At 32.9% G+C, this 21,665-nt stretch overlaps 2 protein-coding genes and 1 long non-coding RNA gene across 4 annotated transcripts; all 3 read right to left on the bottom strand.

Annotated features, from left to right (window-relative positions):
• Positions 1–1,470: 1,470 nt before the first annotated feature.
• On the bottom strand, positions 1,471–4,490 carry LOC128033627 (uncharacterized). Its single transcript, XR_008189610.1, has 3 exons — positions 2,471–4,490; positions 1,707–1,773; positions 1,471–1,598 (listed from the first exon to the last, which is right to left on the bottom strand). It is a non-coding gene; the product is annotated as an uncharacterized LOC128033627 (long non-coding RNA).
• Positions 4,491–14,926: 10,436 nt separating this feature from the next.
• On the bottom strand, positions 14,927–15,719 carry LOC128034097 (uncharacterized). Its single transcript, XM_052622834.1, has 4 exons — positions 15,600–15,719; positions 15,318–15,518; positions 15,144–15,236; positions 14,927–15,069 (listed from the first exon to the last, which is right to left on the bottom strand). The coding sequence occupies exons 1-4, from the start codon at positions 15,699–15,701 to the stop codon at positions 14,944–14,946; spliced, it is 522 nt and encodes a 173-aa protein (XP_052478794.1). The 5' UTR covers positions 15,702–15,719; the 3' UTR covers positions 14,927–14,943.
• Positions 15,720–15,910: 191 nt separating this feature from the next.
• Positions 15,911–20,125, bottom strand: LOC128033715 (uncharacterized). Of its 2 annotated transcripts, none has more exons than XR_008189698.1 (4): positions 17,136–20,125; positions 16,952–17,057; positions 16,208–16,865; positions 15,911–16,070 (listed from the first exon to the last, which is right to left on the bottom strand). XR_008189698.1 is itself a non-coding variant. In XM_052621661.1 (4 exons), the coding sequence occupies exons 1-3, from the start codon at positions 17,150–17,152 to the stop codon at positions 16,212–16,214; spliced, it is 777 nt and encodes a 258-aa protein (XP_052477621.1). In that variant the 5' UTR covers positions 17,153–20,082; the 3' UTR covers positions 15,911–16,070; positions 16,208–16,211. The 2 variants fall into 2 exon arrangements, 1 of the variants encoding a protein (XP_052477621.1); XM_052621661.1 differs by having other exon boundaries at positions 17,136–20,082.
• Between the last annotated feature and the right edge of the window lie 1,540 nt (positions 20,126–21,665).

Consider the following 21,665-nt stretch of genomic DNA (forward strand, 5'->3'; position numbering starts at 1 on the left):
CATGTTTGATCCGATTTAAACATTATTAAAAAACGAACAGAACCCTAAAAAAATAAGCATAGATTTGGGATGGGCTTAAAAAGTAAGTCCAAAAACATTTTGGATGGATTGATCTAAATACCCAACCTAAAAGTAAGAAATTTTTAATGAATTTAAGATAATAAATAAAATAATTTTGGTAAATAAAATATTTTCAAATAAAATGTAATTTTTCATAAAATATAAAGGAATCATGTTTATATAACATCTATATTTATTATATATATATATATATATTAAAATATATCAATGAATCCAAAATGATAGATCAAAACATGCTGATATCAATATGCACTAATACCAATAAAAATATATCTATTTGATATGGTACTTTGATTCTTGCTATTACAAATTAAAGAAATAAATTATTTGCAGCTTAATTACCAATTTGATTGATTTTATTATTTATATTACGTAATTTACGTCCTATTAGCTAATATTGAATTCAAGTCCCGTAATTATGTAATCTTGATTTGGTTGTTTTAATTATGTAATATACATAATAAAATATCATTTTCTAGAATCAATCTTCAATTTAATATTAGCTAATATTGGATTCACGTCCAATAATTTGATAAAACTAAATCATATTAAGCTAATATCACATAATACAGATTTTATTTTATATTTACAACAACATTTCCATGTTATTTAAAGTGAAATGTGGCTAAACTATTGAAGTTTTTCATAATTGCTCCAAAACCTTGATTCGCAAAGTATTAAAACTGCTTTGGGCTCCTGAAATTGGGCCTTCATTGAATTTGGACTTGGATCACTATTACCTAAAAATTTATAGGACCCAACTAAAACAAAGACATTTTCAATAACTCAATTCAATTCATCAAACCATTTTAAAGATATTGAAGCTCAATTATTGCAAAATTTTAACTCAAAATGTCAATGAATAAATGATCTTTAAGAAAATAGTAAATCATAATCAAATATATCATAAAATATGGATGTTATTAAATGGTATAAACCATATATATTATATTATATTACAAGGTCTAAGATTACGTAGACAACTTAATGGATAAATGTTTTTTATAAATTTAAATAAATAAAATTTTAAGCCTTAAGTAAAATTTGAAATGGTTAGATGATTTTGAGTTTTTAATAAAAAATAAATATATATAATTATCGTAAACGATAAATAATACTATAATAAATATAAATATTATATATTTTTATGCATTACTTAATTTAATTTAAGATAACTAGAAAAATCAACTTTTAACTTTTAATTTTTTTAAAATATATATAAATATTCACAATTATTGTATAAAATTATTAAAAATAATATTTTAATTTCTTATTTTTAAGATATATTTTTGTATGTTCTTGCTTTCAATTATTTTTCTATATGTCAGAAATTACTTTGATTTTTAGCATTAAATTAAAAGTAAATTACATTTTAATTAATACATATTGGCCTAACACACGGCCTTGTGACATTGACAATGTTGTTTTTCGGCTTTTATCGTTTGCTGATTTTCGGGTTTCTCATTACACACCTGGAGGTTTTCTGACATGAAATCAATAATCGGGTACTCCCACACCTAAATCAACAGTTAACCCAACCTAAATCAGTAACGGTTTGTGAATTTACACGAAAGTCGCTCACACATAACTAATTAAAACCCTCCAAACATATTAAGAACCCTTACCACTTAACAGACAGCAACTACACGAATTTTAAGTCGCTGGAGGATCATTGATCGTCTCTCGAACATCCTTTATAACAAATCGAACTAATTAGATAACACCTACTCAAATTAACACCACAACCACAGAATTTCTAGAAATCCCTAAACGTCCAAAGACCACTTTCAACAAAAAGAATAACAAAAATAATCAAAACCTTACCTCTTAACGGTTTGTAGTCAACAGAATAGGGATTAAGTGATATAAAAAGAATTTATCGAATCAAGAAAATAATAAATCTATAATAGGGCGAAAGAACTAAGCAAGAAAGGTGAAACAAATTAAGAAATCGTGGAATTTGGAAAAGAAGAAAAAGGGAAAAAGACTTCAAACCAAAAATTAAAAAAATATATAGAAAATTGAAGGAACAAGGGAGGTGTGGAAACGTGCCAATCTGTTTTGGTTTTTGGGAATTTAGAAAAAAAATAAAATAAATAAACTGAAATAATAAAATATATTAACCACCCAAACAATCTGATTTTTTAAAAAAAAATTCCTACACAGTTCAAAACCCAATCAAACCCATCACGTGATTCAAACAATAATAGCAAAAAAAATGCCAAATTGCTCACGCCAAGGTTTGAACCCAAGACCTCCAACCAACACCCAAAGCACCTAAACCACTGAAACAGTTACTAATTAAACTAGAATTTAACAAATTAAAAATTAATTTTTTGGGACATTACAACTCTATACCCCTAAAAGAAATTTTGGTCTTGAAATTTACCTGATTCAAACAGATGCAGATATTGTTGTCTAATCAAGTCCTCAGGTTCCCACAAAGCTTCCTTAATACCATGATTCCGCCACAGAATCTTTACCAAAGGAATGGACTTCCTTCTCAAGACTTTAACGTCTCGATCCATAATCTAAATCGGCTCCTCCTCAAATGTCAAATCCAGTCTAATGTCAATCTCCTCAACAAAAAGAATATGAGAGAGGTCCAACTGATACCACCTCAACATGGAGACATGGAACACATCATGAATACAATTCAGCTCTGGAGGTAGCTCTAACTGATAGGCGATTGGTCCCACACGTTTCAGAATTTGATACGGTCCAATGAACCTGGGGTTCAACTTGCCCTTACATCCAAACCGTAGAACCTTCTTCCACGGAGATACTTTAAGAAAAACATAGTCCTCCACAGAATACTCAATATCTCGCATCTTTAGATCCGAATAAGACTTCTATCTATCAAAACCCACCTTAAGCCGATCCCGAATCAGTCTAACTTTATCCTCAGTCTCGAAAACCAACTCAAGACCCAAAACCCGTCGCTCACCCAACTCAGTCCAACATAACAGAGTACGACACTTACGACCATACATAGCCTTGTAAGGTGCCATCTGAATACTAGACTAGAAACTGTTATTATAGGCAAACTCGACTAACGGCGGAAACTCCTCCCAACTACCTTGAAAATCGATCACAGAATTTTGAATCACATCCTCCAATATCTGAATCACGCTCTCAAATTGACCATCAGTCTAAGGATGGAACGCAGTACTAAAGTCCAATCTCGAACCTAGAGCCTCGTGGAACTTTTTCCAAAATCGAGAAGTGAAGCGAGGATCTCTATCAAAAATAATTGAGATAGGAACCTCATAAAATCTCACGATCTTAGAAACATATAACTTAGCCAACTTCTGAAGGGAGTAATATGTCCTAACAGGAATGAAGTGGGCAGCCTTGGTCAGCCGATCTATGATGACCCACACAGAATTCTTCTTAGTGGGTGTTAAGGGCAACCCACTAACGAAGTCTATAATCACCTATTCTCATTTCCATAGGGGAATCTTAATGGGTTGAAGTAAACCCGAAGGAAATTCGTGCTCAGCCTTAACCTGCTGGCACGTTAGACACTGAGAAATAAAATATGTTACCTCTCGTTTCAACCCCGACCACCAGTATAACTTATGCAAATCATGATACATCTTGTTTCCACCGGGATGAATAGCATATGAGCTACTATGTGCTTCCCGCAGAGTGGACTGCCTCAAATCGAAGTCGTTAGGCACACAGACCCATCCTCAAAAACACAAAACCGCATCACTGTTCAGCCTAAAATTAGACATACTACCATCCTCCACCTGATGAAATCTCAAAACTAAAGAATCATCCCCTAACTGTTTAACCCGAATCTGATCAATCTAAGTCGGCTTAACTTGCAACTCGACTAACAGACTCCCATCATCAAACAGACTTAGGCGAGAAAACATCACCCTCAAATCAGACATTGCTCTACAACTAAAAGTATCGGCCACTATATTGGCCTTATTGGGATGATACTCAATAGTACAGTCGTAATCCTTAAGCAACTCAATCCATCTACGTTGCCTAAGGTTTAACTCCTTATGAGTAAGAAGATATTTGAGGCTTTTATGATCGGTGTAAATGATACACCTCTCACTATACAGATAATGCCTCTAAACCTTTAAGGTGAAGACAACCACAGCTAAGTCAAGATCGTGTGTAGGATAGTTGCACTCGTATAACTTAAGCTGTCAGGACCGTCTTGCATCAGAACACAACCGAAACCAATATGTGATGCATCACTAAAAACCACGAATTCCTTATCGAAATTTGGGCTGCATCAGAATAAGAGCCTGAGTCAAAACGGATTTAAGCTTCTTAAAACTCGATTGCTGCTCATCAGTCTAGACAAATGGGGCGTTCTTACGCAACAACTTAGTTAGAGAAGCTGCAATAAGTAAGAACCCTCAACAAACCTCCCATAATAACCCTCTAGCCCAAGGAAGCTACGGATCTCAGAAACATTTCTAGGCTATTTCCACTCAAGCACAGCCTCGATTTTTCTTAGGATCAACTTGGATCCCCTCAACAGAAACCACATGACCTAGAAAAGTTACCTCTCTCAACCAAAATTCGCACTTGCTCAACTTAGCATAGAGTTGTTTCTCACAGAGTTTCTGAAGAATTACTTTAAGATATTCATCATGATCATCTTCAGTCTTAAAGTATACCAGAATGTCGTTGATGAAGACCACAGCGAAATGAACCAAAAACGCCTGGAAAACTCAATTCATAAGATCTATGAATGTAGTCGGACATTCGTCAAACCAAAAGGCATGACTAGGAACTCGTAGTGCCCATATCGAGTCCTAAAAGTAATCTTATGAATATCGAACTCCTTAACCTTAAGTTGATAATACCCAGAATGGAGATCTATCTTGGAAAACACAAAAGTGGGTACTTATTATTTATCTTCAATTTATTCAATTGACGATAATCTATACACATCCTCATAGTACCATCATTCTTTTTTACAAACAGAACCGGCGCCCTCACGGAGACACACTAAGATGGATAAATCCTTGATCGAGGAGTTCCTGAAGCTAAGCCTTTAATTCCATAAGTTCCTTCGGTGTCATACAGTAAGGAGCAATGGACACCGAAGCTGTACATGGTAGAAGCTCAATATCAAACTCAACCTCCCAATCCAGAGGCAAACTCAATAACTCATCGAGAAAAATATTCGAAAACTCCTTAACAGTCTAAATATTCCTAACAAATAAATCCACAAAAGTAAAATTACACACATAGGCCAAAAATACCTCACACCCCTTACGAACCAACTTTTAGGCCACAAGAGTAGAGATTACATTAGATAACTAATCCAGATGCTCACCGATCATAATCACTTCCATATCATTCTCAGATATCAGAACTACCCTCTTAGTAGCACAATCCAAACTGACCCTATGTTTAACACCTCTATACCATGTTCGACTCAAGGAACCTGATATAGGAATATTTCGTTTGGTGCCAAATTAATTCTTGGATAATTACTAATATATTTGAACATAAAAACGGACACTTAGAACATACTTAATATTTTTCCTAAGTACATGTCATTCTATTCAATATTTGAAAACATACCCTGTTGTTGCTTGAAGATGTGATGAGATGAAAGCTTGCAATCTCAAATTCAACTCTTCAAAAAAACAATTGTATCTAATCTGCGCACGAAAACAAACCGTACGCTGAGTATACACCCAGTGGTATTACTATAATTCAAATACTTAAGGTAAAAACACTATATATATACACATTAAATCTTACCACTATTTCACCTTTAATAAATCATTCATGCATTTAAACTTTAATTTTATTTTAATAATATGTAATTTAAATAGCTTCTCTTCATTTTAACTTATATATCTTCTTACTATATCAATATCCATTTCATGCATTTCATCAATAACCATTTCATAAAATCATTATTTCATATATTTCATTTTCACATCTCAATTCAATGTCTCATTTCAAATCAATTTAGTTCAATTCAAATCACTTTTAATTTCCAATCAATATACCTTCAAATATTCACATAATTCATAATTCAATATCATTTCTTACTTCAATTCTTTTATTTTCCCCTATTAACATGACTCGGACTTTGGCGGATACACGGATCCAACCAAACACACTAGTACGACACATTATGCCTAAAACGGTACATAGTACCTGATCAGTATACAACACCTAAGTGCCTGAAACGACACACGAAGTGCCTGAAATATGAAACATAAAGTTCCTGAAATACGACACATAAAGTGCCTAATCGGCAAAGCCGATAAATTCCGTACTCTTCCAAATCCTATGGCATGCCAACTATATCCGACTCAGCCCGACTAGTTAATAGGGTATTCAATATATATATTTCTCAATTCAATTTCAATCAATGTCATTTCAATCACAATATCTCATATTTTCCATTTAATTCAATTTCACATTTCAATCGATATTTCATTCAATTTTGATAAGCAAATTCACTTCCAGCATCAGTATCACATATCAATTTCCACTTTCTCAATTCAATTCCAATAAATATCAATCACCAATTTCAATATTCCAGTTCAATACCACAATAGTTCAATAATTCAATTCAAACCATTTCAATTTCTATTCAATAATCACATTTCAATTTCACTTTCTTAATTCAATATTCATCTCAATTACTCACATATAATCACAATTCAATCTAATTTCATTCAATTCAATATCAATACTTAATTTCAATAATCATATTCACTTGAAATCAACTCCATTCAAAACAATATTATCATACCAAATTTCTTACCATATTTATTTACCATGCATTTCAATTAAAACACAATAATTAATAATAATTCAATTTGAATTATAGTAATACAAACTGTGATTCCCGTGTCTACTCGTCATCCACTTTTTCTTTTCATTTCTTCGTGGATACCTCGGGTTCGATATTAGCTACGAAAAATTAGGATAATTTTCATAATCATTAATACAATATTAATTTATGTCTAATATTTAAATTTTCCTATTCAATTTCTATTCAATTTCTACCGTAAATTCAATTTGGTCCTAATTAAATTCACTTACTTTCCTATCTTAATTCATAATTTATTTCTACTCAAATTTTAACCAAACTTAGACATAACTATCTAAATTTTATCATAAATACCTAATTTCGAAATTCTTGCAATTTAGTCCCTACTATGCAAAACTTATAGCTTACTTTACAATTTAATCCTTTAATCAATTCTAGCTAAAATTTCTATCAATTAAACCCCTAATTCATCAATTTGTTCAACATGACCTATATTCAAAAACCTAAGAATTTCCAAAACTTCAACTTGATTTCAACAAAACTTTGTTCCAAAGCTTCTAAAACATCAAAATTAAGTAAAAAGGACTTAATTGACTTACCAATTAAAGCTTTAAGCTTCAAAACCCTAGTTTTTCCTTTTCTTTTTCTTTTCTTCTTTCTTTTCCCCTGTTTCGGATTGCTCTCTGCTTCTTTTCTTCTTTGTTTTGTTTTTTTTACTTCATTATATATATATATATATATATTAGTTAACAATAACAGTGATAATAATATAATATAATAAATATCTATTTACTTAAAAGTAATTAAATGAATATATTACAAATGTATAAATACTATCATTACATTTGTATATTTTATCACCATACACTTGGCTTAATTTAATTCAATTCATAATATGCTATTTATAATAAATTAATTTAATAATAAATATCTTTAGTTTAAAATATAAGTAAATAAATAATTATACTACAAATGTTTACATATATTTATTACACATATGCTTTATCATCACCATACATTTGTCCTTATTTTATTAATTATAATATAATTATTATAATTTAACATAATTAAATTTATAACTAATTTATTTTATATTAATTAAACAAACAAAAATCTTTGTTTTGTTTTGTTTGCCGCCTCAACTTATGCTAAATGACTTATTTTCCATTTTGGTCCTTTTTATTTTCTTTTAATCTACAATTCAACATTTACCCTTTATTCACTTTAGTTCTTTTTCCTAATTACTCTTAATTAAGCTAAATTCGCCTAATTAGAACCTAATTAGGCACACGACTAGTCTCATAAATATTTCTAATAATTATTTACGAACCCATTTCACTAAGATGGAGGCCCGATATTGCACTTTTCCGATGCCCTTGAATTTTGGGTTAGTACACTATGCTCCACGAGCCAATCCATTCCCAAAATCAGATCGAATTCCCTAAATGGTAACTCTATTAGATTAGCGGAAAGCACAACCCCTTATGTCTCCAATGGTAGATTTCTATACAGTTTATTAACCCCAATTGATTAACCCAACGGAATAAGTACAATAATCTCTCCAAAATTGCTCTAGACAAGAATCTCCAAATTTACAGAAACAGAACTAGTTATATAGGGGTGTGTTGGTCTTATATTTATCAATGCAAAATACGGAGTAGTATGAATAAAAAACGTACCGACGATAACATTTGCGGCTTCCCTATCCTTACGACATCTAGCAGCATATACCGGTGCAAGCTACTTCACCTCAGTCTGATTAGCAGCTTTGCCCAGTACTATCTGACCTCTCCCTAAACCATTACCACCCCTGGCCAAACCGGGGCCCCTAGGCGGCTACTGAACTGTCTGCTGAGGCTAAAGAAATCCCGGAGTTAGAGCTTGCATCTTATCATAATGCTATGGACAATCCCTGATACGGTGCTCCATCGACCCACATCTCCTTCAACATTCACCCATATGGCGTCTACCACAATCCCTATACGGCTAAACCATAATAGGAGCAACTGAAACTTTAACTCTCGGAGGCCCATCAGATCTAGCCCGTTTTTAGGCCTCTGAGCAAAACTAGAGGGTTCTGAATCCCTTTTATTCTTACCCCTCACACGGTCTCTATTTTTGCACTCAACGCGCTTAACCTCCTTAGCAATTTTCATCTTGTCCACCAAGATGGTAAAAATTCGCTCCCTCTGTGGAGCTATCAAAACCCTCAGATTATCCCTCAATCCTTCCTCGAAGCAAATGCACCTTTTCATATTCAGTTGATACCATCCCACGAGCATATCAGCTCAATCTAAAAAATTTAACCTCATATTTGGCCACAGTCTTATCTCCCTAGGTAAGGCTCATAAGCTCATATCTACGAGCATCCACATAACTTGCCCTCACATAATTACTTTGGAAAGCACTCTTAAACTGATCCCAAGTGATTTGATCTAGTTGAGTATCCTCTTCAACCGTTAACCACTACTGATATGCCTCATCGCAAAACAGAGATACTGCACCCTTCAATATCTGCTTAGAGGTGCAGTCGATGTCATTCATAATCCTCTCTGTGGCCTTCAACCAATAATCGGCCACAGTTGGGGCGACTTCAGTGACGCCCCTAAACAATTCAGCATCGTTTGACCGGAGTCATTCAATTACCGACCCAAAGCTCTCAGAACCAGAAAAAGGCCTAGCAACATTCTCTAAAACTCTCAACATGGCTTGAGACAATGCGTCGTCCTAGCCGAGCGACTTTGAGACTCAGTCTCAGCAGTAGGTGTAGCTGGTGTCTCACTCGTATCTATATTTGGCATACTGGCCATTGAAGATAACTCAGCTCGAGCCCTTTTACGGCACCCGCCGCTCCTATGGGTACCGCATCCACGTGATCCCCGAGTGCTCATTGAATATAATATCTACATTACAAATTTTATGTATCAGTTTCAATATTTATTAGCATATTTTTTGTGCTCAAAAGTTATTAGAAGAAGTTTTAGAGATATTTCAGTCTCTAACTATCACAGTATAGTTCTAATCATTTCAGAGTTTTCTAAACTAAAATTTTTCTAAGTCAGAAGTACTTACAGGATTGGCGCCAGAGACTCGGTATTTCACAAAATTATTTTTTAGATTCATGCATCATTAAACTTTACTTGGACAAAAAATTTTCACAAAAACAATTTTGAACCCAAAATTTCATAGCCTGAGCTTTGCAACCTAGCTTTGATATCACTAAATGTAACACCCCAAATCTAGCCTAGACGTTACGACCAAATCAGGAAGTGTTACATAATTGTTTGAAAATTCAGTTCACATATAATTTTGAAATCCGTTTTGAATTCTTAAAATTTTGAAACATTCGTTGTCTAGCCATTTTATTAAAAACATTCTTTGCTTATATTATAAAAATCTTAATTTTGCAGCGGAAAATTCTTATAGCATTTTTTTAAACGCTCTCCTTATTGCTTGAAATTCGTTACTTTTTACAGGAAAAAAATATTTTTATTAATAAAATATTTTAACGACATTTTATGCAAAGCAAAAATAAAAACCTCAAAAACAACCCAAAGCAGTCAAAAAGTCCAAAATTTACAAAACACCAAAATTCCCAAAATTTAAATAATTAAAATAAATGCAAGATCTTTTATAACTGAGCTTTCGTTGCACCGACTAGCCTAAGTTTGAGGATGACCTGAAAATATCAGTTAAATAGAAATTGAGTTTTCAAAATTGAGTGTATAACGATTAACTTAAAACAGTTAAAACATATCAAACATATTTAACAATAACATAGTCTTAACAGAACAATACAGATACAAGTATATTTTCCTACCCTCATCTGCTACACACCATCTCCAACTATCTCAACACACCATATGGGGTATAAAACACTCATCCAACCCTACACACCATTTAGTGTCGTTTAAGACACTTACAGAAGAATTGTAGCTGCGTTGCTAGATAAATAGACAAATTATTGCCTTTTCAGATATACTTCCTCCACAGAATAAAGCCCATCCCATTAATAGATACAGTACATATCAGTAATTAGTCATAAGCACAGTACATACATATATCATAACTAATGCAGAACATTTATCGTACTTTTTCCGGTTTTCCTATAGCTCATTACATAAGTTACTCGTCATATGACGTTTCAGATACAGAACAAATATCAGAACTCATGCAAACAGTTGACTATTTTTTAAAAAAATTTCAATCCATTTAAGCACATACCGACCCCACAGAAGGCCCATGGTTGATTGGGATGACGTGAATAACCCTAAGGAAAATTTCAAAATTTTGTACCCACATGCCCGTGTGGCCCAAATGGTCAACCCGTATGGCCCACATGGCCTCACACACATCCGTGTGGTGCACACGACCCAAATGGCCCAGACCGTATGTCACACACAGTCCAGCACACAGCTTGGCACATGGCCGTGTGGCGTCGACAGTGTTACTTTTCAGCTTTCGTCATTCGCTGATTTTCGGCTTTCTTGTTACACTCCTGGAGGTTTTCTAACGTGAAATTAACAATCAAGTGCTCCCACAACTAAATCAACAGTTAACACAAGCTAAATCAAAAGTTAACACAACCTAAATTAGTAACGGTTTGCGAATTTACACGAAAGTCGCTCACACATGAGTAATTAAAACCCTCCAAACATATTGAGAACCCTTACCACTTAACAAACAACAACTACACGAATTTGAGGTCGCTGGAAAATCACCAATCGTCTCTCGAACGTCCCTTATAACAAATCGAACTAATTAGATAACACCCACTTGAATTAACACCACAACCACGGAATTTCTAGAAATCCTTAAACGTCCAAAGACCATTTTCAACAAAAGAATAACAAAAATGATCAGAACCTTACCTCTTAACGATTTGCAGTCAACAGGACAGGGACTAAGTGATACAAAAAGAATTTATCGAATCAAGAAAATAATAAATCTATAATAGTGCGAAAGAACTAAGCAAGAAGGGTGAAACAAATTAAGAAATCGTGAAATTTGGAAAAGAAGAAAAAGGGTAACAGACTTCAAACCAAAAATTAAAAAAATATATAGAAAATTGAAGAAACAAGGGAGGTGTGAAAACGTGCCAATCTGTTTTGATTTATGGGGATTTAGAAAATAAAATAAAATAAAATAATTAAAATAATAAAAGATATTAACCACCCAAACAACCTGATTTTTCTTTCAAGAAAAAAAATTATCAGGTTTCCTACACAATTTAAAACTCAATCAAACTCTACCATCGGTCGATTCAAACAATAATAGAAAAAAGAAATTGCCAAATTACTTACGCTAGAGTTTGAATCCAATAGCTCCAACCAACGCCCAAACTATTTAAACCACTGAAGTAGATACTAATTATAGCAGAATCTAACAAATTAAAAATTAAATTTTTGGACGTTACAAATTTGATATAAATTTAAAACTTTTAACTATTTGTTTTATGTAAAAGAAATTCAACCGTTGAATATATATATATTAATATATAGAGTATTTTGACCTATATGATAGAGATATTAGATTAATTTAAAAATTTTATATGCATGACAAGTACAATTATATTGATAAATTCAATGGTTGGATCGTTAAAATTTTAATCATATAAACAATTATGGAAATGTGTAAAACTACTTTAGTTTTTACATTATGTAAGTGGATCCTCTCCAAGATTAGAGGAAGGATTCTTACACCGTGTAAAAATTAAAATATTTTTACACACTTCCATAATTTTATATAATTAATATTTTAACGATCTAACTGTTATATTTTATAGTCTATTCATGTAGGTCATGCATGCCAAATTTGATGTAAATTTAAAACTCCTAACTATTTGTTTTATATATATATAAAAATCAATCGTTGAATAAATTAGAGGATCCGCTTACGTGTAAAAATTAAAGTAGTTTTACACACTTTTGTATTATTTATATGGTTAATATTTTAATGATCTAACCATTATATTTTATAATATTTTCATATAAATCATGCATGTCAAATTTGAGTAATTCTTGACTAAAAGTTTATGATTCTTTATTCCAAATTAGTATTTGTGGAAATAATTTTTATGCTTTGTTGTTTCCAAATTATTTTATGAAAAAATTCTTATAAAATTTCCATATTTATATATTTTTAACAAAGTTTGACTCTTTTTTTCCTTTTTTCTAAATTAAGTAATATAGACATTATGAATAGTTTATAGTTTGTAATTAAACCTTCAAATATATTATTGTTGATGTGCGAGAAGGTAGGTAAGATAATTGAACAACAAGTAACTACTTAAGAACTAATTATTTCCTTATTTATGTCCATACACGACTATAATTCCCTGTTTTTATTAATAAATGTTTATTAAATTATAATGAAATATTACATTTTATATATAAAAAAAATCTAACATGTGGGAATCCAGCATAAAATTATCTCACAAAATTAAGATATAACATCTAATAGATTTGAGATTTGATTTTCAATCTTATCCTTTGCAACTTTTTTCTTATTTTCAGTCCAATAATAATTGAGATGATTTAACTTTATCCTCTTTTATTTTAATCTAATAGAGTTTTAAAACTAAATTAAAATGATTGCATCGAAACCAATGATGTAAGCAGTCCGGTATATACATCTATTTTAAAATCCAACAAAAATGATTTTAAACTTATTTTTTTTAAAAATTATGGAAACTTATTCTTACAAAATTAATTCATACACACAACGCCGCTATAGACCATGGTCTTTAGCGGCGCTTACCCATCAAACGCCGCTATAGACCATGGTCTTTAGCGGCGCTTATTTCATCAAACGCCGCTATAGACCATGGTCTTTCGCGGGCGCTATTAACAAACGCCGCTATAGACCATGGTCTTTCGCGGCGCTTACCCAACAAACGCCGCTATAAACCATGGTCTTTCGCGGCGCTTACCCAACAAACGCCGCTATAGATCATGGTCTTTCGCGGCGCTTACCCAACAAACGCCGCTATAGACCATGGTCTTTAGCGGCGCTTACCCAATAAACGCCGCGAAAGACAATAACCTTTAGCGGCGCTTACTGTGAAAAACGCCGCTATAGACCATGGTCTTTAGCGGCGCCTTCACCACAAACACCGCTAAAGCTCATGGTTTTTAGCGGCGCTTTTAGAAAAACGCCACTAATTTTGGCAGATTTGAATTTTTTTTTTATTTTCAGCCCTCCTGTAAAAACAAATCAGAAGAAACCAAATCTAAACAATCGAAAGTAATAAATCTATATAATATTTAAAATAAATGTCAATAAATAAAACAAAATTCGTATTATTCTTACAAAAATTGTAAAAGTTAAAATGATAATACCAAAGTCAAATTTGAAGTATATTTACATGATAGTCTAAGACGACGGCGGTTATGATCAATGAAACATCTTCATCATATTCAAGTCATTGGAGTTCATCGAACTTTTAAGTCATTCGCTTCCTCATTGCAACCTCTACTTCCCTCACTGCAGCCTCTGCTTCTCTCGCTGTCGCATCTGCTTTAAGCTGCTGGTGGAGTTCTTTATACTTTCATTGAACCTCAGCTTCTCTCGCTGCTGCCTCTGCTTCTTTTGCTGTCGCATCTGCTTTAAGTTGTAGCTAGAGTTCTTCATATCTTTTTGGAACCTCAGCTTTTCTCGATGTTGCCTCCGCTTTAAGTTGTGTAATTTGCTCACTTGTTGTCGCTTGCATCTGAGCTATCTGGTCTCTTAACCTCTGAACTTCAACTTCAGCCTGACTCCCCGAATGCATGTATTGTTGCGAGCTGGATCCAAAATATTGGGATGGGTTAACAGAAGATCCTTGAAATCGAACCCGACCATACCTTTCAGGACCTAAAACTTCAGTGATAATCCGGTTATCAATGTCGTTAATATGAACATAACTATCATTGGAAGCAATCGCCAGTACTCGCCTTTTATCCTTCGTTTTTCCTAAAAATAAATCACATAGTTAAGAACATAATATATATTAAAAAACAAATGCAACATAACTTAACAATATTTGCATTACAAGAAATGAAATAAACCATTAGAAAATAAACAGTATAAATAATTAAAACAAGTCAAATTGTATTAAGCAAACGTACTATAATTTCTACAGCTTCAGGAGTCATAGGGTTTCCATCTTTCTTCCTATGTGTAATGTCAAAAAGTTGAAGGCGTCTAACTTTTTGACCCGACAACACTTCCTACAATACAATAGTAAAAATATTATTTGATAGAAAGTAATAAATATCTGCCAGTATTAAAAAATTGAAAATACCTCGGCCTGAGCTACACACGTAAAACTTCTCGACCCAGCTGTGTGCATGAATTTTTGTTTCTTCCTACTGCTTGTTCCAACTCGTTCACGATCCTACGTTATGAAATTATTAGTACGTTAATTAGTAAATACTATAAACCAAAATAATTACAAGATTTTTGTAGTAACACATACCTCTCCTTTCTTCGAAGTCCAAAATCTAACGACCTCTTCCCACTGGTACCTCAGCATTCCCGGCGGGACATTTTGTAATTTCTCGTCGAGTGTTATTTTTGTCTTAAAATAGTCTTTCTTTAAAGTGCTCTTATGGTCTCTCCATCTTTTTCCCAATGCCTTCTTTACATAAGCATCGGAGACCTCTAGAGTAAATCTCGTCTACAAAAAACACAACTTAAGAAAGTAAATGTAAACGAAACTTAAACCCAAGTATTATAAATGACATACACGTTTTGTTACCTTAATGTTATCGAGAGCTTGGTTCTTGTTACTCTCGGGCACTTTATGCCATGACTCGAAGTTAATTGGCAACATATTTGCATTCCGTGCTAGAATGCCCATGTATCCTGCTAAAAGGCGAGCTTCGATCCAACAGTGACCAAAGCTATTCTTGGATACTTGGACACACTCATTGGATCTAGATCGATAAATCCTCAAGAACGTCGTCCGCTGAACTCTCTGCGTCCCCAGATTTCAAATTGGAAAATAAAAGTATTGTAATATAAGAAATTTAAAAAATAAAATAAATAATAAGTCAACACACATGTAAGTTAAATGTTAAATTACTTTGATCTTCTATAGGTTCCTCAAGTGTAACCGGAATATTCGAAGATCCAATAGCAGTTTGTTGTTCAGTGTTGTTTGTTTCGGTCGAGTTTGGAGTACCTTGAACAATGCGGTGCGCTCGCACGGGTCTTCTAGGTATTTTATCTGCAATTCAAATAAATTAGTTGAAAACTTAATATACAATTACAACAATAATAATATGTTTAAAATAGTTGAAATATATAATAAGACCAATATTATGATATGATATTACATATAATTAAATAATCGTAAAAGCTTACTATATTATAATCCATAAATATCTTCATTCGTATCCTGGCGGACCCATTGACTGTGTGTACTAGTACTAGGGATGTTTTCGTTTAAGTTTTGTTCTGGAAATGACAAAGCTTGTGTTCTGTCGTCAATGCCATCTCTACTTCCACTGCCCATGTCAAACAAGTCCCTAGGGATGTTACGGAGTACAACGTACCAACCCTCATCAATTGGATCTTTTGAGTAAAAAACTTGTTTGACTTGAGAAGAAAATACGTACGGCTCATCAATCAATTGTTGTCCTGTATGAATCAATCGAGTGAAGTTCACCATTGTGAAACCAAATTGATCTTGCTTAATTCCACGACCAGTATTAACATCGGCCCAATCACCTCGAAATAAGACAACTTTCCATTTTCCGTAGTAATCCAACTCAATTATATCAGTAAGAAGTCCGAAATATTCTACATTTCCCTCGACAGGGTTGTTGTCCCTAGCACTAGCATAACTAGTAATTGAGGAATTAATAACTATTCCACAATTTTGCGTTCTCCTCAATCTCTCGCGATATTTTGTATGAAATCTGAATCCGTTTATGAGGAACGCACTATATCTTTTAACCACTCGATTTGGACCTTGAGAAAGCCATTTAACTTCGTCGATCACGTTCTTCCCACTCCAAACCTATTGTATGAAAAGTCAATTGAGTAATTAAAAATGTTATGAGACAAGATTATAATTATATGTCGATGAAAGCTACAATTGCATACCGTTTCGGGTAACCATTCATGGAAAGATTCTGTGAACAACTTATTGATGTCTCGAAGTTGTGTTCTTCGGGAGCGCGAACGAGATCTCAGTATTTGTTTGTACTCACTATGTAAAAATATGTTAAGCTTGTTAGAAGATAAACAATTTTAATTGATGAATATTTATCAAATTTCTAGAACTTACTTGCGTAAAGGTTCCATTGATTCGTGGTGAAACAGAACATACTGATGTGCTTGTACCCACGAAAAACCATCTAATTCTGCAATTTCCACTTTGCCGATTGGTTCTCCAAAACTTTGGAACAAATAAGTATCGGTCAAGTTATGATCCGTGAGTCTAGCATTTCTATTTGGTCTGCTCAACCTTGTTTCGACATCATCCAAATATCATGAACAGAAGGTGATACATTCCTCTGCTAAGTAGGCTTCAGCAATCGATCCTTCTGGATAACGCTTGTTGCGGCAGTAAGACTTTAATTTGGATAGGAACCTAAACACGATATGCAACATTATGAAAAGTTGTTAAAATAAATTTGGATATGCAACATTAATTTGGATAGGGTTTACGGAAGGAGAGTTTTTAAAATAAATTAACACATTTCTATGGGATACATCCATCGGTAGAAAACGGGTCTGCCAAGAATTGCTTCTCCCAGGAGATGGATTATCAAGTGAACCATAATAGTGAAGAAGGAAGGTGGAAAGATTTTCTCCATGTTGCATAAAGTCAATGCGGCTCTATCCTGTACCTTCTGAAGTTCTTGAACATCCAAAACTTTGCCACAAATGGCTTTCATTATATTGGATAGTTAAATTATACAAGACGTCACCTTCTTCGACATACAACATCGTAGAGCAACTGGCAATAAATCTTGCATCAAGATGTGATAGTCATGTGATTTTAGCGAATACAGTCTTTGATCTTTAACACTAACACATCGAGATATATTTGATGCATATGCATCTGGAACCTTTATATCCTTCAACACCATACAGAACACTTCTTTCTCTGTCCTCGACATCGAAAAAATAGAAGGCGACAACCGATTTTTCCCATTAAGAAGTGGATTCAGATGAAGATCAGGTCGAATTCCCATTGGACTAAATCAAGTCGACTCTGAAGATTGTCTTTTGATTTTCCATCTACATTCAAAATTGTACCCACAATGTTCTCGCAATCATTTTTCTCAATGTGCATAACATCAAGATTGTGTCGTAAAAGCTAATGCTCCCAATAAGGCAACTCAAATTCTTTTTTTCCACAAGTCCGCCTCATTGGGATCATCCTCTTCATCGGAGTCATCATCAGCTTCATCATTTGATCTTCTATTTATTTACGTGTTTGTCGGGTGGTTCATCTTTCTATAACTGAAATTTATATCTTTCAACATGAACAAGATATCAGATCCACTTGTCTGCGAAGGAGCTTCTCTGAACTCTTCAGTGCCGTCAAATACTGAACTCTGAAATCTAAATCTATGATTTTTCGGTAACCACCGACGATGCCCCATGTAAGAGAACTTTTTCCCATTGTATAACCATTGCGAACATGTTTGTGTAGCACAACAAGGACACGCATAACGACCCTTTGTACTCCAACCGGATAAATTGGCATAAGCGAGGAAGTCATTAATGGTCCACATCAAAGCTGCACGTAAATTAAAGTTCTCCTTTCTCAGCACATCGTATGTCTCGACACCAGCCCATAATTATTTTAACTCTTCAGTAAGTGGCTATAAATAAACGTCGATATCATTTCCGGGCCCTTTCTCTCCAGGGATAATCATAGATAAGATAAGGGAAGATTGCTTCATGCAAATCCACGGAGGCAGATTGTAAGAAACAAGCACTACTGGCCAAGTACTGTACGCAGTGCTCATGATCTTATAAGGATTAAATCCATCAGATGCTAGGCCAAGCCTCACACTCCTAGGATCGTGTCAAATGATTTCCAAGCTAAAGAATCTACCGGATGCCTTAATAATCCATCATCGGTTCGTCCATCATGGTGCCACGTCATTGACTCCGCTGTCTTCGATGACATGAAAAGCCTTTGAAGCCTTGGTATCAGCGAAAAATACCGTAAAATCTTGACCGGCTTCTTTCTTGGTTGTGCATCATTTTCATCGTCGTTCCCATCTTCTGTGTTTCTATTTATCCAACGGGATTCGCCGCATACATGACAACACTGTTGATTTCTCCGATCGCCCCAATACAATATGCAGTCATTCGGGCAACTATGGATTTTGTTGTACCCAAGACCTAAGTCTTTTATCATTTTCTTCATATCTTTGCATGACTGAGGGATTTTTGCAAACGGAAATATTTCTCTCAAAAAATCTAGCAGCATTGTTAAAGAGTTCCCGGTCCACCCTCCCAAACATTTTAACTGGAAAAGACGAACGCAGAAAGCCATTTTGGAGAATTTTGATCCCTCATATAGTTCTTCGTTCATCTCATTAAGTAGCTCATAGAACTTTGTCGCTTCTCCATTCGGCTCTTCATGAGGTACACTTGTTCCCCGTTCGGTAAAAGCATTTGCACCAACATTACAATCATCAGATGCCACAAAGTTGGCTGGGAACGACTGAAAACCATGATTGTGCATATTAAATGCATCCCGCAACATACATTCCATGTCATCCCCTCCAACGGACTGATGGTAAGCAGGACCAGGATAAGATACGTCCATCGTTGAAGAAGAAGTACTAGGCGGGCATTCTCCATGGAAAAACCATTTCTTATAACCCCGAACAAACCCATCAACAACTAGATGCTCGTATACAACTTCACGATAATGCCAGTTTATGTTGACACACTTGTTACAGGGGCAAAGAATCATGTTCTCTTGGCTTGCATATTGAAATGCAAAATTCAAAAAAGTTTGTACTCCATTTCTATATTCGTTGCTTACCTTTGACAAATTCATCCAAGACCAATCCATTTCTTAATTCTTGCAAGTCTGATTTTCAGTAGAAATTACAAGGGTAAGTTGTTAACTTCATTGGTATTATTTCACTATGTAAGTTATCATATGATATATATTTATGTTATTATGTCGTATTATGTAAGTTATGTATTAAAAATGTTATGTATTAATAAGTTATGTAAGTTATGTATCATTTTAAAATATATATATTAATAAGTTATGTCGTATTATATAAGTTATGTATTAAAAATGTTATGTATTAATAAGTTATGTAAGTTATGTATCATTTTAAAATATATATATTAATAAGTTATGTCGTACTATATAAGTTATGTATTAAAAATGTTATGTATTAATAAGTTATGTGAGTTATGTATCATTTTAAAATATATATATATATATATATTAATAAGTTATGTCGTATTATATAAGTTATGTATTAATAAGTTATGTAAGTTATGTATCATTTTAAAATATATATATTAATAAGTTATGTCGTATTATAAAAGTTATGTATTAAAATGTTATGTATTAATAAGTTATGTAAGTTATGTATCATTTTAAAATATATATATATTAATAAGTTATGTAATGTATGTATTATAAATGGGTAATTCATTGACATTCAATCAATTAATCGATGACTTTATTGTATTTAAAAGATAATTAAACACATGCATTAAAGTATGCAAGTCACATCTAACGCGATAATTTATTAAATTAGAAGTAAAATTGATAATTCATTGTCATAAAATCGTAAACCCATAAATAATTCACATTAAACCGAATAAACTAATCGATCAATTTGTGTAATTGCTTTTGCTTGGGTACATAATACGGGAGAAAATAAAATTATGATTTAGAATTATTAAATTATGTAATAGGCTACAAAATTACGCGTAAATTGGGATAGAAATATATAACGCAAAAATTGGTCATGTAAAACCGATACCACATGTTTAAAAACAAAATATTAATCAAAACCCGTTTGAAAACTCGAAAATCATAAGTAAACTATAAAAGCAAACATATAACCAAATACGAAATTTAAACATTTGAAGGTGTTTTTTTAATAAAACAATCTATGGAAATATATGAATAAATACCTCAAATTTTCCAAATATCGAAGCAGAGGCACCGCCAAACAAAAACACAACTAAATTAGTACCCAAAAAACACCAAACCAGAATTTTAATAAAAGGAAAAAGTAGAAATAAAAACAGTACAAATGAAAACAAATTGGTGGTGGAAAAAAAAAAGACTAATACTAATGATTTGTGTTGTTTTAACTGATTATGTTCCATCTTAGCTTATGTATGATGATGTATTCAAAAAGTTTATTACGCTTGAAGTAATATGTGTACATAAGCTTTTTCGATTAAATTGAAGACTAATTATAAAGCTTTTGATTGACATATTTAACATAGTTGTGTTTTCTAGGTTATATTCATAGTCTTTACACGCATATTAAAGATGCATTCTTTATGTACAGTGGTAAGCAGTCAAAATTCATCACTCTTGGACAAACATAAAGAATTAATATAAAATAATTAGTAATTAAGATTATAGTCAAACAAATTTAAGCTAATAATTAGAGCAGAATATATATTGTATCTTTTAGAAGTTACATGTATAGTCATAAGTATTACACTTACGAGTAAATCATTAAAAAACAAATAATGTTATTTTCTTAATAAAAACTTTTATTTAATTTGGATTTGAGAAATAAATTAGATAATCAACATAAAGCTTATTGGTAATCATTAAAATTTTTATAACTTTTAC

The sequence above is a fragment of the Gossypium raimondii genome, chromosome 10 (assembly GCF_025698545.1).
Source record: "Gossypium raimondii isolate GPD5lz chromosome 10, ASM2569854v1, whole genome shotgun sequence".
Classification (NCBI taxonomy): Eukaryota; Viridiplantae; Streptophyta; class Magnoliopsida; order Malvales; family Malvaceae; genus Gossypium; species Gossypium raimondii.

Excerpts from the sequence above, each read along its gene's own strand:
- LOC128034097 (XM_052622834.1), bottom strand. The coding sequence starts at position 15,701 with ATGGGCATTCTAGCACGGAATGCAAATATGTTGCCAATTAACTTCGAG. Across the intron at positions 15,519-15,599 it reads AAGCTCTCGATAACATTAAG|ACGAGATTTACTCTAGAGGT; the intron begins GTAACAAAACGT and ends TGTTTTTTGTAG. Across the intron at positions 15,237-15,317 it reads GGACTTCGAAGAAAGGAGAG|GATCGTGAACGAGTTGGAAC; the intron begins GTATGTGTTACT and ends TTCATAACGTAG.
- LOC128033715 (XM_052621661.1), bottom strand. Across the intron at positions 16,866-16,951 it reads ATGAATGGTTACCCGAAACG|GTTTGGAGTGGGAAGAACGT; the intron begins GTATGCAATTGT and ends TTCATACAATAG.